Source organism: Sceloporus undulatus, chromosome 2, assembly GCF_019175285.1.
Source record: "Sceloporus undulatus isolate JIND9_A2432 ecotype Alabama chromosome 2, SceUnd_v1.1, whole genome shotgun sequence".
Taxonomy (NCBI): domain Eukaryota; kingdom Metazoa; phylum Chordata; class Lepidosauria; order Squamata; family Phrynosomatidae; genus Sceloporus; species Sceloporus undulatus.
The window spans coordinates 234,067,927-234,083,676 of record NC_056523.1 but is presented as its reverse complement, the minus strand read 5'-3'; the positions used below and the strand labels follow the sequence as shown (position 1 = coordinate 234,083,676).

The following is a 15,750-nucleotide window of genomic DNA, read 5'->3' as shown; positions in this document are numbered from 1 at the left end:
GAAATCGACTGTGATCCAGCAGACTCTAGTGTAGTTGTTGTCTTTCCTTGTTTTGAATTTTTGTATGTGGGAGTCAAGTGATTAAGCATAAACAGTAGCATTTAAATGATGTATTTACTTTCATAGCATGGGTTGAATCTTTTAAATCTGCTTAAGTGTTTTGAGAAAACATGACGTGATGTTTGTGCTTAGTCCTACAGATATGGAATAAACTGCCAGCATGTCATAGTGTGTGTATATGTAAGAGAAAACTGGAAAAAGACATCTTTGTTTTAAAAAACAAAACACATGCAGACAACTAAAATGGTTTTAGCCAACTGCTTCTGTTTAAACCAAACTATCTGAGAACTGTTCTACTATCACTGCTGTGTGGTATCATCTGTATATTTAGTAGATGTAACAGTTTGATCAGTTTTAAAAATATGCCTGAATTTCCCTTTTTTCATGCACAGTGCTCACTGGAGTGAATGGGAATTTTTACATACATGCAGAGAACAAAACACAGCTATACATACAAAAGGACCATCTCTACAAACCCTTGCTTCCTGTATTCATTTTGATTGGGATTACCTAAAGCTCCAATAGTGCATTTTATCAATATTATCATCCATGTCAAGTACTAATAGGACAGACACTTAGCAGATTCCCACATGAAACAGTGCAAAACATCATCAAAAACTCTATCTGTTTTAGCATACATTTAAAAGGAGGTTTTCCCTAATATACTTTCCCATAAATTATCTGTTTTTCCAACTTTTACTCCAAGTAAGTAGAAACTGTATGTAAGGAACAGCCTGCATGAAAATGTTTCTTCTACATTTATTCTTTAGATGGCACAATAGGTTTCTGAATAACATGTATAAGTTATCTAATATAAGAGATTCAAAAATAATTTATTTTGAGAGTCAGGAGTTCTATATAGCAGCTGGATGTCTAAGAATACAATGAGTTTGGATAACAGAAATTTAATTGATGTCTTATAGTTTGCAATAGGTTATATAGTTTCTAACACATTCCCAGCTCTAATTCTAAAGCACTCATTCTTTTATAAAATACTGACCCACTGCTCATATTCTGTTCTGGATGTCAGAACACAAATTGAATTGAAGACTAGTAAACGAATATGCACAGTACTGTGTGTCTGTTCTGTTTGAAAACATATGCTTAGCTTGTATCAATAACTTAGAAAAGAGTTAATAAATATGGTATTTACTGACCTGTCTCTGCTTCTCCGTGAGGGAAAAGCAGCATTGCAGCCAGCCACTGTGCAGACATGCATCTCTTTTAAATGAACGTTCCTGTAGTGGAGCTTCACGCTATAGGAACTCTTGAAACTCTTTTTGCACACATAGCAGATCTTGGGATCTGGGCTTGAGCACAAGTCACCCTCAGGTGAGAATTTCTGGGGGCTGTTATAGTTGAAAGTGGAAGTAAAGCTTTCATGAAGAGCAGCCATACTGGCACTGCCTCCGTTGTATAGTCCATATTGGCTCATGTAAAACATCTCATAGGTTGGGTCTGTAAATTCTTCCTTAACTTTAACTTCATCATGGTGGGAAGTATGATGGTGGTTTTCATCTGGCCTGTCATGGTTCATCATAGGTTTGTTATTTCTTTCATGCATCATGTGTTCATCCCCTTCCATAGATTCCTCACATAGTTTTGGTTCTGAGGATTCAGAGTCATTTTCATAGTCTCTCTCATGCTCTTGGTCTTCTGAGGTCATGCTATCTGACCTCCTTAGATCTGTTCTTGAGATGCACCTGTTTCTCCCATTTTTTGAAAAATCTTTCACAGACAATCCAGGACTCATTTCTTCCTGAGAATGGCAGTGATTGTCATGGCCACCATCATTTGCTACACTTCTGTTATCATTCACCTCCTCATCTTCATCATCAAACTCATCAGCAGTGTCAATAACTTCTTTCTCTATTTTCACAGGCATGCTTGACTTTCTTGGCTTTTTCTTTGGTGCAAGTTCAGCATTTGCCTCTTGGGCAGGCATCACCACTGTAGGTAATGTTGGTTCGGATGGAGGAACTGGAGGCTGCTCAACTGTACCAGCTGTTGGCATTAAAGGACTAGTAGGTAATGAGTTTGGAGGACTGACCATCTCACCAGGGGTAAGTAGGCTTCTGTAAAAAGGAGGAACAGGCTGTACAGTCTTTAAAGCTGGGAACACAAGATGGCTAGGTAAAGGATTCTGTAACACAGGATCTAGTGGAGGAGTGGTAAAACCCATTGGAGGCCGTCCAGGACTTGTTAGTGTTAGGTTGGATTTTGTACTTGCTATGACAGGCGTAGCGGCACCCGACGTAGCACGGATCAGATCCTTGTCTCGATTGTTCCTTAGCATGGGCATATGGAGCCGGGGATTTGGGTTAGCACTGTGGCGGTTGCGACTTCTGAGTGAGCTGAAGACCATGTTACAACCTTCAATCGTGCATCTATGTTTGATCTTAAGATGGACTGCATTGTAGTGGATTTTGAGGGTTCCCTTGTCATAAAAGGTTTTGCCACATGCATTGCAAAACACTCTCCCTTTCCGTGAGGCTGATCCCATCCTCCTCATTCTGTGAATTCTGAATGAGCTTTTTGTATGTTCGGGCTTGGCTAGATCACTGACAGGGGTAGAAGTCTGAACTGGGGACACGGAAGCTGGCTCAGATTTGGGCTCTACATTTGTGATGCTGGTCAAGGCATTTCTGCTGGATGTCTGCTCATTCTTGAAAGGTGCTGGGGAAACTTCAGATTCACTGCTTTCATTATATTCATTCTGTGTTGAAAGGCTTGGTTCACGCAATCTCAGTGTTGGCTGTTCCAGCAGGAGACCATTTGGAGGCAAGCCCAGCAGAGGAGCAGAGACTGGATTTATGTATTGAAATGGAAGCAGGAATGCTAAGCTGTTGGGGATGTTTTCAAAATGATGGATGCTGGAAGGGTTGCTGTTTTCCAGGTGAGCAAGGAGACTTGGGCTCCTGGTTCGATTATTGCTTTCAATAAAAGTCCTTATATCTGAGTCTGCCTTTGAAGATGGTACAGCCACTGCCTGCCCTTCTTTTTCTTGAATTGCCATCAGCTCCACAATGGATTTGGTTTCTCCGAACCTCAGAAACTGCTGAAGGGTAATAATCTCTTCTTCCCTGGACATGATGGCCCAGCGGTCCAGCACTTTGCCTGCAGCATCCTAGAGGCCATATCAAAGAAATAACAAAGACAAACACAAAAGAAGAAAACCTTATTGATTCTGCATAATTATTGACTTCGACTGAAAGTGCTGTACTGACTGCTCATCAAACATTAAGCTCAGAACACTACATGCAAACACTGTGTTGACAGAAGTTGAGCCACAAAGCAAACTTTCCTATCATGCAAATGTGGTAATTAGAATCACAGTTAAAGAAATAGAGAGCTTTAATAATGTCAAAGCAAACAAAAATGTAGACCACTGGGGCCCTGTGATCAAAAATACCTTTAGTAATGCCATTTTAACAAGAATCTATGTACTGTGCAACTATTTAACATTCATTAAATGAGAGATGAACTCTTGCTGTGCAACACACTACTGCAAGTGCAAAACACTACACTTTAATCCTTATTAAACAGTGGCACTATATGAATTTAAATAAATACACTTGGTAGTTGTACTTCTCAGGTGATAAAGAATTGAATTAAATCATCTTAAATGTATAAAAACCTAAAATTTGTTGATAGGAATTATAACTGACTGACGCAGAGTTTTAAAAACCAGCATGAAATATTAAGAAAAGATTTATTTTACTTTCTTCTTTCCAGAACATTATTTAAAATTTAATTTTATACCAACTCAAATCAAAAGACTTGGGCAAATCCCACTGTTTGATTCATTGATCTCCTATGTTAATTGGGAACTGATTGTTATCTTCTGATCTGCAGTTGTTTAAACTTAAAACACAATGGTTTTATGCCATTTTATTGAATGACAGTTGCAAACATTGTAAAAAGCAAACATTGGATAGTTGCAGATAATATAAATCAGTAAAAATGTTGTTTCTTAACACTGCCTTCTGACAGAGAAGGGGAAAGTCCAGTGAGAATACACATCAGTAATCACCAGACTATCTGTTGTTAAATATACATTAAAAAGCATTTCATACTTTCATTTTTGCTAGTAAGTATGAGATTTGCCTCGAGGTAGGACTTAAAAATTCTGCACTGTAATGACAGACTATCTGCTGCAGTTGGATGAAAAAAAGCATTAGAATGTTTAGATAATAAATACATCATTTCACTGGCAACTTTTCTATTTAGGTTAAATGCCATCTGTGTGTGTACATGCCTTCAAGTTGCATGTCAACCTATGGTGACTACATGTATTCCACTGGGTTTTCTTAGGCAATGAATACACAGGGGTAGTTTTGCATGTTCCTTGCACTGAAATAAAGCACACAGCACCTGTTATTTGGTGGTGGTCTCCCATCCAGGTACTAATCAGGACTGACCTTGCTTCCAAGATCAGACAGGATCTGGTGCCTTTAGGGTATTTAGCCACCTTTGTAATTCATAACCAAATGTCTCCCTGAACACAAAACAATGGATAGCTTAGAAACACCAGCTAAGATACCTCTCTGCTTTACTCTTCTTCCTTTTCTAAGTAGGGTTTAAAGCACTGAAAAATCTGGAGACCATTACTCTTTAGCAAATCACAAAATGAGCAAACATGCTTCTTAGAAGAAGAATGATAATGATAAAAATATAAATATGCCTACTTTTCATTTCATGTTAAAAGGATATAACTATTGTGGAAAGCCACAATAGATGGACACATTAATAGAAGACAGGCCTATTAATTATTTTGAGCCATGGAAAAGATGGAAGCTCCAAGTTCACTGACTTTATGTCCTTATATATTTATGATTACTTTTAAGCTTCTCAGTTACTTTGGACTGGCCATGTGTTGATGAAAACATGCTCTTGATCTGGTTGGGTTCTTGTGTTTGTTATAATTTTTTTTAAAACTTTCTCGCTTTATGGCTCAATGAAATTTATAGATCCTGTCCATACATTGCCTATTTTGGGCATCAATATTAAGAAAATTTATTCAGAGATACGTTCCACTGAAATATGTTTACTTTTGAGTAACTGTTTTCCCCAAGGCAAAATGTTTTATTTTGGGTTGATTCTGAACAAAGGTCAGAATCCCCCAACGACATGCCCTTCCCTGAAATAATACACGTAAAGAATATTACACTGGAATGTAAAATCCACATTTACATTCCCTGTGTAACTTTTTTTTAATGTTTATCCTCCTAGAGGTATTCCTCTGTGGAGGAAACACATTAATTAGTCTTCAAACCTGTATGAAATCCAGTTAAGATGGCCATTGTGGCACATGATTACAAGATCTTAATATATGTTTACAGACTGAGGATTTAGTGAGATTAGAGGTTAACCATCAGATGTTTACATGATGAGGTTTGCACACCAGATACAAACTGGGCTAGAATTTCCCTCCGAAAGCTACAAACATGATGTATAAATTCAGTATAATGAATTCAGAGGTTGCTGAATGGTGATGGTGGTGAAAAAAGCTGATGGCATTTCAAAGGGGTGGTATGTTTTTTGGTGGTGGTTAGGGACGTTGACGTTTCTGAAAAGTGTGTATGTGTGTGGGGCGTATGCTTGAACATCATAAAGTCTTTAATTTATCTTAATCAATACCATAGAACTAAGGGTAGTACTGGAATGAAGTGAAACTACATTTGAGTTGTACCACTAGCAGGTGGCTTTTTAGCAAGTGGCTGGGTAACAGACACTTCCACATGTTCTGAGTTTCTATATCCTAGTAAGTCTTGCTGATTAAAGGACATAGCAGTGGTTTTGAAGCAGGAAGTTCCCTTCAGTTTCTGTCCAGAAACACTAACATCTTGAAGCTCTGCACATATATGTAAATTGACTAGTTGAAGCCTGAAGCATCAGCACATAGACTTTTGTCTCACAAACCCCCACACAAATCTTTCTAGAAGGGATAGTGGCTCATGCTAGTTGGCCCTGTTCTCAACTTTCTAAATACAGTTGGCCCTTGATATCCACTGGAGTTTGGTTCCAGGGCCCCCATGGATACCAAAATCGAAAGATGCTCAAGTCCCATTAAATGTAATGGTGTAGTGAAATAGTATCCCTTATATAAAATAGCAAAATCAAGATTTGCTTTTTTGAAAAATATATGCAAGCCGTAGATGTTTGAATCTGTGGAAAAAATTTGTAGATATGGAGGGCCAACTGTACCCCCTGCCCTGCCAATTCTTCTTGCATTAAAGTGAGACTATTGGTGTAATCCTGATTCCCATCACCCATGCGCTGACTGTAACCTTGGACTAATTGTGAGAAAGGAGTTGCAGTGCAGTATAACAGAGACAAGCCCAGCCTTAGTCTTTTCTTGTAGAACTACAACTATGTGGCCTAATTAGGTTGGCTTCTGGCACTGTGTTGAAAAAATCCTTTGACTGATAGTACAGCAAGATGTCTTGATTCACTGGTGTAACATGTTGAAAGGGAAGTATATTTTAACCACAAGACTGGCAGAAAATAAATGAACTCCTTTGTTCTAACAAGAATCTGTTGTCTATATGCTCCCCTTTCTGAAATTTGGGAAAGCTTTTGGAATCTATGAACATGCAGCCCACTGCTATTCCTATTTACTCAGCTGCAAGTCTCTTCAGGGTTCAAATAGGCCCTACTCCTGCTTAAGTGTGTGCAGGATCACAGCCTTAGCGACTTTCATACTAGAGCCTCATTGACACAAAGACAGATAGTATAGCTGGCTCTTGTGTGTACGGCCTCAGCATGGTCTGTATTCAGATTGGCAGCCTATTCAAAGTTTACTTTAGTTTCTCCAGATTTACATCTTTACCATTCACCATACCTTACTGCACCTGTTTCAAAGTAATCAAAACATTATAAAAGTTAACTGAGCATAAACATGCAAGTGAACTTTCAGCAAATACCTGCCAGTTGGATTTTAAAAAAAGATGAGGCCATATAGCTCATGCTATATGATCTTTAAATTTTGTTCAAACTGAGCACAAGAATGGTTACAAAAAGAAAATTATAAGCTGACAACATTTATAGCTGCTATTGTCAGTGGAAAAGAAAAGTTATCTTCTTGTTAAGATGTTTAAATAAGGCACTGGTTTTTGGTGTGGTTTTTCTGGCAGTTGTTCACTGCATTTCCCCCTTGCTATTATGGTATGGAAAAGTGAGTCAGGATAGATATATTTCAAACAATACTGAAAATATGTGCTGTGTTATAATCAACACTCAATATTCATGTAACACTCGCTAAATGAAATCTGTAAATGTGGTATAATTCAAAACTAGATAAGGAGGAATAGGAATATTTTAAGATTAAAAGTTATTAGAAACAAAGACAAACATCCCTTCAGAGCATGCTATAAACTAGATTTAGATTCCCTGGTGTATTGTAATACTTGACTTGAGGTTCACATAATTTCTGACATGTAACTGGTTTCTTGAGTCTTTCATGATCGTCCCCCAATGCCATTAAATTTTATCAACATTTACATTTTTCATTACAAAAGGTTCTCATTCATAGTATTTCCATCAACTCGTTACTGAATAGGACAATTCTCTGGTGATTGCACAAGCAAGGAAGTCACGGGGCGTCCATGCTGAGAGAGTCCGTACGACCAGCATGCCATACCTCTGTAGTACAAGAAAAGGATGCTTCTTTTCTGGCCTTTTAAGACTGATTTGTACAGACCTTTGGATTTTGGGAAAAGAAAAATCTGTAAGATTAACTTCAGACAGTATAGATTTATAATCTTACATTATTCTTTCCCTCAGTCAAAACACACACACTTGCTCCCTGTACAAATAAATGTTTCTAGATACACATTCACAGTGTGTTTATTATTGGGTCAGTGAAATAATGTCAGAGTTAATCATCTTGCACTTATCCTCTGATTTTTGGTTGACCTATAGGTTAGGATGAGATATGCCGGGACATGCTAGGATTCATCTTGCTCTAGCGTGTGGTATCAAAGAACAAAGTGATGAGTTTAGGACGATTATCACGGAGGATACAAACAGGGTTAGAAAGGACGACCTCTCACTCAAACATTCAGTGCAATTTTCAGTAGTTTAATTGAGGGAGGGACTGTCCTGTGGATGGAGTCAAGAAAGTGGGAGATATGATTTCCTAAGGGCCTTTGCTTCATAAATAAAGTTTCTGATATAACACGAAAGCTTTTAGACCACATTTAAGAGCCAAGCACATTTCCCAGCAACATTTCCAGCAACACCTTGAACCTTTGTTCTCAAATAATCTTAAATTTAATTTTTTTCTTCAATGAAGATATTAATAAAGAATTGAAAATATTACATATTTTATCAGCGACCTGCTAATTATTATATATATCTATCAATGTTTGCAGGCCTGCTATTATCGCTCTAATTTACCTCTTGGCAAAGGTATCCAAAGCTAAATATATGCATCCATGTCTTGCTTGCAATGAAAGATAATTATACAGAAGATGAAATTAAGAAAAAGGTTAAAACAAAAACCCTTCTTTAAAAAATTATAATTCTGGGAAGCACTTAGGGAATATTTTCTATCACTATTGTGATCATTTCTGAGAAGTACCTTAACTTATTTCAACATCATTTATTTAATTAAGCAAATGTGTACGTACCTATTGAGTACATAGGAATCAGGTAACAGCAAGGCAGTGATAAGAAAATAATAACGTAGATGGGTAATCTTTCATAGCTTTAATGGTCCAATCCTTACCTGGAAACAAGCCCATTTAATTCAATGCATCTTATTGTTAAATTGTGAGATCCAGGGGTCTGAATTCTTAGACTGTATCTGCACTATAGAAATAATGCAGTTTGACACTGCTTTCATTGCCATGGCTCACTTCTAAGGAATTCTAGGATTTGAAGTTTTGTATAATATTTAGCTTTTCCTATCAAAGATTAGTTCACTGTGTTAGATTCCAAGGCTCAGATCTACTGTCTATTCCAGTGGTACTCAAACTTTTTATCCTTTACATGTGGAAATCGTTCCCTCCCACTCAACATAGTATATTAATAAAATTATTTTGTTTATTTAGTGTGCATATTTTCATTTGCAGATTCATGTATATTCATATTTTAACATTTTAAAATGAAACAACATTGTTCAAATTAGAAGAGTTTTATTTAAGTAAATTCAATATTTAACTCAACGCATGTGTAAAAAATATGTACACATTAAAAAGTCTGCGAAGAAGAGCAGGAGGGATCAGGGCCTTCAAGTCCTGCATCCCACTTGAGCAACTCTCGTGTCCCCCTGTGGTTCTGGCCCCGCCATTTGAGAACCACTTGTCTATTCTATGCTGTTTAGATTCAGCTTGTGACAACACAGGACCTATTATTCCTAGTAGACTGTGTTCCAACAGCAAAAAGTTTCTTGACCAGATTAACAACAAGATACTAAGGCTGTATCCACACTATAGAAATAATCCTGGTTGCTATCCCTTTAGCTGTCATGGCACAATAGTGTGGAATTCTGGGAACTGTAGTTTTGTGAGACATTTACTCTTCTCTGTCAGAGACCTCTGATGCCACAACAAACTACAAGTCCCAGAACTCCATGGCACTGAGCCATGGCAGTTAAAGCGGTGTCAAACTGGATTATTGTTGCAGTGCAGATGCAGCCAAAGGGATCTCGTTTATACAGTGCTTAGTATTGCCTTTGCTGACTGTCAGTGGCTCACCCATTTGCAAGGAGGAACTTTTCCAAGCCCTCTCTGAAGATTCCAAAGATTGAACTTGGGTCTTCTGCATTTTGTCATTAGGTTACTGGAAGAAAGCCATTGAAATGAGCTAGTAAAACCAGTTACAAATTGATATGGCTGCTGTGACTGAAATTCCACAATAGTGCAGCTGCCATCTGGCTTTGTCAACATCTTTTCTTGTTTCGGTTGTACCTTACACTCATTCTTTTCACTCCATATCAGAATGGCAACAGTAGCGCCTAAAGCCATAGCCTCAGTTCAGACATGTAAGCTAATTTGTCATGAAGCAATGGAGTACATTGCCTGAAATGGAACACACTGACCACTGATTTGTGGGGAGGCAGGGAGAAGATACTTTGAGGTGATATGGCTGAAAGAAAGATGGAAGTCAGGTGAGAACAAAAGCGAAAAATATTACCATATCTAATCTTAAACACATTACAGGAAGTCTATTTAATGATCACAAATTTCTTGCACTTTGGTTTTAAATCTTATTTTTAGAAGAGCAACTTCAGCATCAGAAGTCCTGTCTAATGCATCACATAAGTACTGGTCCTGTGCTGATTTACAAAAAGCCACAATCTACCAGATCCCCAATTAATACCACCACCTTCAAGATATGGATTTTCTCTAGAGGTCTCCAGTAATTCTCATTCAGATATGAATCTTTCCTGTTCCATAAGTCTACCTTAAATCTCCATAATAATTACTCTCTTTACAACATTCTGAATGCTTGGCCCTGAAGGACTGTGGTATAATGAGGTGAAGCATTTGCAACAAATTATATGAAAATGCACAAAGTGAAATGAACGTGTCTCTCTTGATTAGATGAAGTTCTGGCACAGAGAGAAAACTTGGAAAATAGACGACAACAAAGAGAATAAGTTGGCCACTGCAAGTCTGCATGAATTTTAAGAGGCAGGTTTTACTTTACTGTGTACATTTCTCCTACAAATCAGGAGACAACCAGTAGTATGCAAACCAACTGGGAAATACAGAAATGTGTTCCTTAATGACTATTGAAAGAATAGGCCAATTATTTAGGAAAAGTCCTAATAGTGTTAGTAGTAAATCTCTACACAAAAACTACCTTAGCTCAAATTAGAACAGTTATTACTATAATGTAAGGTATTAGTATAATGTGTCCTGCCATTGTTTGTTGGAGTAAGTAGATGATGGATGGATATGTGTCAAATGTGTAGCCACAGAATAAAATTAACCAATGCAAAACTGAAGAATAGGCAGTATCTTAAATATTATTATGTAATTGGTGGTGGTGGGGAAGCTTCATAAAAAAAAGCTTCATTTATATACCGCTTCATACCGCCTAAGCAGTGTCTAAGCGGTTTACAACAGTAAGCTAATTTGCCCCCAACAATCTGGGTACTCATTTTAGCGACCTCGGAAGGATGCAAGCCTGAGTCAAGCTTGAGCCCTTTACTGGTCTTGAACTCGCAACCTTGTGGCTTTGAGTGAGTGGCTGCAGTACAGGCATTTAACCACTGCGCCACCAGGGCAAATTGTGGTGGCAACCATGACATCTACAGACAGAAAAATAAACTTTAGGTACTAAACTGGGTCAGGTACTCTGGATACCCAAAAAGGAGCTGCCACAAACACAATGTTTGCATACATAGGCCTCATGCAGGAGCAATGCTTCATGAAATTCTGCTTCTATTTCTTCCCTACCACCAGTGCTAGCAATGATCATGGGAGTACCACTGCTAGCTTCCATCTATATTTGTATCAGAACAGTAGAATGTATCTCATTTGGGCCATGGGCTCCATAGGTCACTTGTCCTTTTCATCTCATGTACACTATGGTTTTCCTGCAGTGATCTATCTGGGAGTGGATTTCTGATGTGGATCTGTGGCCACACTCATCCCCACCAATGGGGGAAGGACTTGCCTTGGCTGTTATTTCATATCCTGATGCTCATCTATGGAGACTTTAAGCAGGAGTATAACAGCACCAAACTTTTATTTGCACTCTTGGGTAGTCAGGGAGAGGAGAACATAAAACAAAACTAGGACCCACCCTTTCCCATACAAACAAAAATATGCTCCAAGGCTAAGAGTATCAGGAGACAAATCTGTCCCTGTTTTTTCTATCCAAGACAAAGAAAGATTTAGATTGGCCTCTAATACAGTCGGCCCTTCTTCTACATGGATTTTTTAATACACAGATTCAAGCATCCACGATTTGAAAATATTAAAAAAGTATACATTTCAAATATCAAACCTTGATTTTCCATTTTTATATGGGACACCATTTTGCTATGTCATTATATTTAATGGGATTTTAGCATAAATAGATTTTGTTATACTCTGGGGATCTTGGGACCAAACCCCAGCATATAACAAGGGTCCACTGTATGTCCAAAGTCCCCTATTTGACTCCTTCTTCTGTTCCCATTTCTTTCCCCATCCCTTCTTATTTATGTTTCTCTCACCAGGAATGCTTTTTGCCAGTGCCTTCCTGGGGTGGTTACCTCTTGCCTCAGTTTTCCTACCCCATCTTCTGACCTCCAATCCTCTCTAATCCAGCAGACCTTGTTACTCCTCTCTGTTTCTCTTCCCTGGCTACCTGGCCCCATCTCTACCCTGTTAGACTGCTCTTGCTTCCCAGACCACCTGCCCATCAACCCTCTATAACTCCTCATTCCCCTGCTCCTCTGCGCTCACAGTCCAGGTATGTTCCTTCCATCCTCCTCAAAAAAATTATTTTTCTCTTTCTCCTTCCTCTAGAATTCCTCATTCTGTAAGCTCTTCTTCCAAGCTGTGCTCGACAGTGATAGCATGATCTGTTTGTTTTCCTCTAGTTAAAGCATTGCCACTTCCTCTCAGAATCTTCATCGTAGGTTGAATGTCTGGGGAGGGCTGCAGCAATAGTGGACATCCCATCCTATTATGCAAACCTTTGAAAATAACAAAGTGCATCTGAAGTGTTTGAGATGTTAATGCAGAACAAGAATGTAATATCTAGGGGCGTTCTAAAGGCAAATTGAAATGAAATTCCTGCCATGCCCACATACACTTCAGTCACTGTTAAGAGTCCTGTGAATGCTATCTTGACAATGAATAGGTAAGCTTTCTGACTGCAGGTCACATTGACCCATATCTTTCTCATAAAACAAGATTAGAAGCTGTACTGTTGCAATGAGGATTTATGCAGAACATGCGTCATAAAATGATTTTGTAAAGTCCCTACACTGTGGGAATAAGATTGTAGGTCCCCAAAAATAATTTTATGGATTACACTCTCCTAGATTAGTAGACAGTGGGTAGATACACAGTATCACTTAATTCCAGCTACCAACATTCAATTTTCTAGAAATAACACTGTAACACACATACAGATTTTCTAGTTTAATTTTTTTTTAAAAAGAAAACTCCTGCCAGCATCACCAAATTAGTTAACAAAGATACAAACAGAGCTCCCTGTGAAAACCAATTCAAATTACATTACACAATTCAGATTTGCTTAGTCAAAAGGAGCATTCACCTTCCTAGTACATACAACTTTATTACTATCTGAAAGCTTTGGTTTAAAATGTGTCTTGTTATTTTTAAAACATTTTGTTTGACTTTTTGATAAAGTATTCACTTTGTTATGGAATAGTCTTGATTATGGATTTGAGCATGAATTATTCATTAAGACAGGACGCTTTTCTTTTCTTTATAAAGCAGCAATGTATATTACATCTAAAAAAAATAGTTAGGATCTGTTGTTTTGCAACTGTAATTGAATCCACTTTGTTTAATTTTAATAGGTCAAACTAGCAGCTTTAAGACAGGACTTTCTAGAAAGGCCTTTTTTACCAATAATATTGCCAGGTTTCTATCCGATGGTCAAGAACCTATTTCATAGTTCACTTACCATAACACAAAAACCCTTTAAAACAGAATGAAGTCATGTTACAATAAAACAAGGAAAGAACACCATTCACTTTGAAAATAAAATAAATAAAAGGTAATGGCATTTGTAGCTATTGTATGAATACACTCTTAATATATCAAACGTGATAATTTGAAGTCAACTACACACACACACACACACACACACACACACACTATATTAGGCACATGGCAGTGTGGTGTAGTGGTTTGAATGTTAAACTAAGACTGTTGTCCGGGGTTCAAATCCCTGCTTGGCTATGGAAACTCACTAGGTGATCTTGGACAAGTCACACTTTCTCAACCTCACAGGGAAGCAAAAGCAACCTCATCTGAACAAATCTTGCCAAGATAACCCTGTGATAGGTATGCCTTAGAGTTACCATAATCAACATCAGAATTTTCTGCACAGAAAATTTGCTGTTTCCTGAGCAAAAATATGACATGCGAATGTTGCACAGAATAAATCCTGAACTGTGCATAGTCTCTGAAAACTGCACAATTTTGAACACTGTCTTGCAGCAAGAAGAAAAGTGTTATAACTATGCATTGCTTCCTTTGAGAACAAAAATGAACAAATAATCACACTCCTAGGTTGCATCCTAGTAACTATTTACTGTTAGCCAGTTAGTGTTACACAAAAATATTAACTCTTCACTGTGTCATTTGTTACTTCATTGATCTTGAGAGGAACAAAAATTAGAAATGAAAAACTGACTAAAATTGGAGGCGATATCTCCTTCAAATTTCCATCAAAAATCATTTTAGAACTCTCATTATATCTAAAAAAATAATACCATTTATAGTTGTTTTATTGTTTGCAAAACAAACAATATATGACATCCTTACAAAGTAGTTCCCATGCTGGCACAATTAGTGAAATGTGATTATATAATGACATCAGTATGTGGGAGGCAGTAAAATAAGTTATTGATTTTCGCCTTCAGCTTCCTTTCAGAAGTTTGCTGGTAGTAGCACAAGATGTAAAGAGGGCTTTCTCTTTTGAATATTTTTGGTTGTTGACACACGCATGCAACTATGCAAACAGACACACTTTGCCAAGAAACGAAAAACTTCATGGATAAAGCGAATGAAGAGGAGGAGGAGAAGCAGCAGCGTGCTAGAATAATGCACAAAAAACAAAGATTAGCAAAATATTAAAATTCTAGGAATGAATGCATGGGAGTTATATATCTGTGTCCATTGCAGACCTTGAAATGCAAAAGAAAAGTGGGGAAAAATATGTCGTGGCGTGCAAGGTAATAACAACAGTGCCTCCATGACTTAATACCCTCTTGTCCCAGCAGCCCTGACTTTGTAGGCAGCCCACTTCTCCACATTAACAGTAGTCATTTGGAGAGCAGCAAACGTGCCATTAGAAGCACTTTTACAAGTGTATATTCATCCACCAATTAGCTTAATGTGGCCGCTTTCTGCATATTTTCTATCCAGGCCTGCACAAATCTTATTAATATTTCCCCCTAGCGCTTTGACAGATTACCTTGTCATTATGCATCCTGGAGCCTTTTAAACAATATGGGTAAACTACTGTTTGCGAGGTTAATGACAATTATCCCCTAATTACTGCATAAGTCACTCAGTCCACTTTATCTCATAGGCAGGGTTCTGCTCTGTGTATCTGCCATTGTGTCACTGTAAATGAATCTTGTATAGCTATATTTATCTGTCGTTGCCTTGTAAATTAAGCTGACAGAAGAATGAACAAATTACTGGGTATCATCACTTAAATACCACTTCTGAGTTTTTAAAGGGAAAACCGCTGGAGCAATGCTCCGCTTTTCTGTTAAGGTTTGTGAACTGAAATAAACAAATCTGAGCACTCTACCCTACCAACCATACATCATATTTTAATTTCTATTCTGAGATGCTAATAGGGAAGGATTTGGTAGGAGGGTTCAGAAGTGGTAGAGGCAAAGAAGTGAGGGATAAAAAGAAGGAGTAACAGTAATACTGTTATTAATTTCTAGCAGGTACTTCAATCATATTTTAATGGAATGATGAGGGCTCACCATGGTTCATTACAAGTATTTTCAGTGCCTGGATATCTGAA

General features: G+C 37.8%; 1 protein-coding gene across 2 annotated transcripts in view; it reads right to left on the bottom strand.

The window, feature by feature from the left end:
* BNC2 (basonuclin 2) overlaps positions 1–15,750 on the bottom strand; it is a 333,536-nt gene that overhangs the window by 26,738 nt on the left and 291,048 nt on the right. For both annotated transcript variants that reach the window (XM_042452219.1, XM_042452220.1), the window contains exon 4: positions 1,218–3,187. In XM_042452219.1, the coding sequence (XP_042308153.1) occupies positions 1,218–3,187 (1,970 nt within the window). The remainder of the gene's footprint in view (positions 1–1,217; positions 3,188–15,750) is intronic.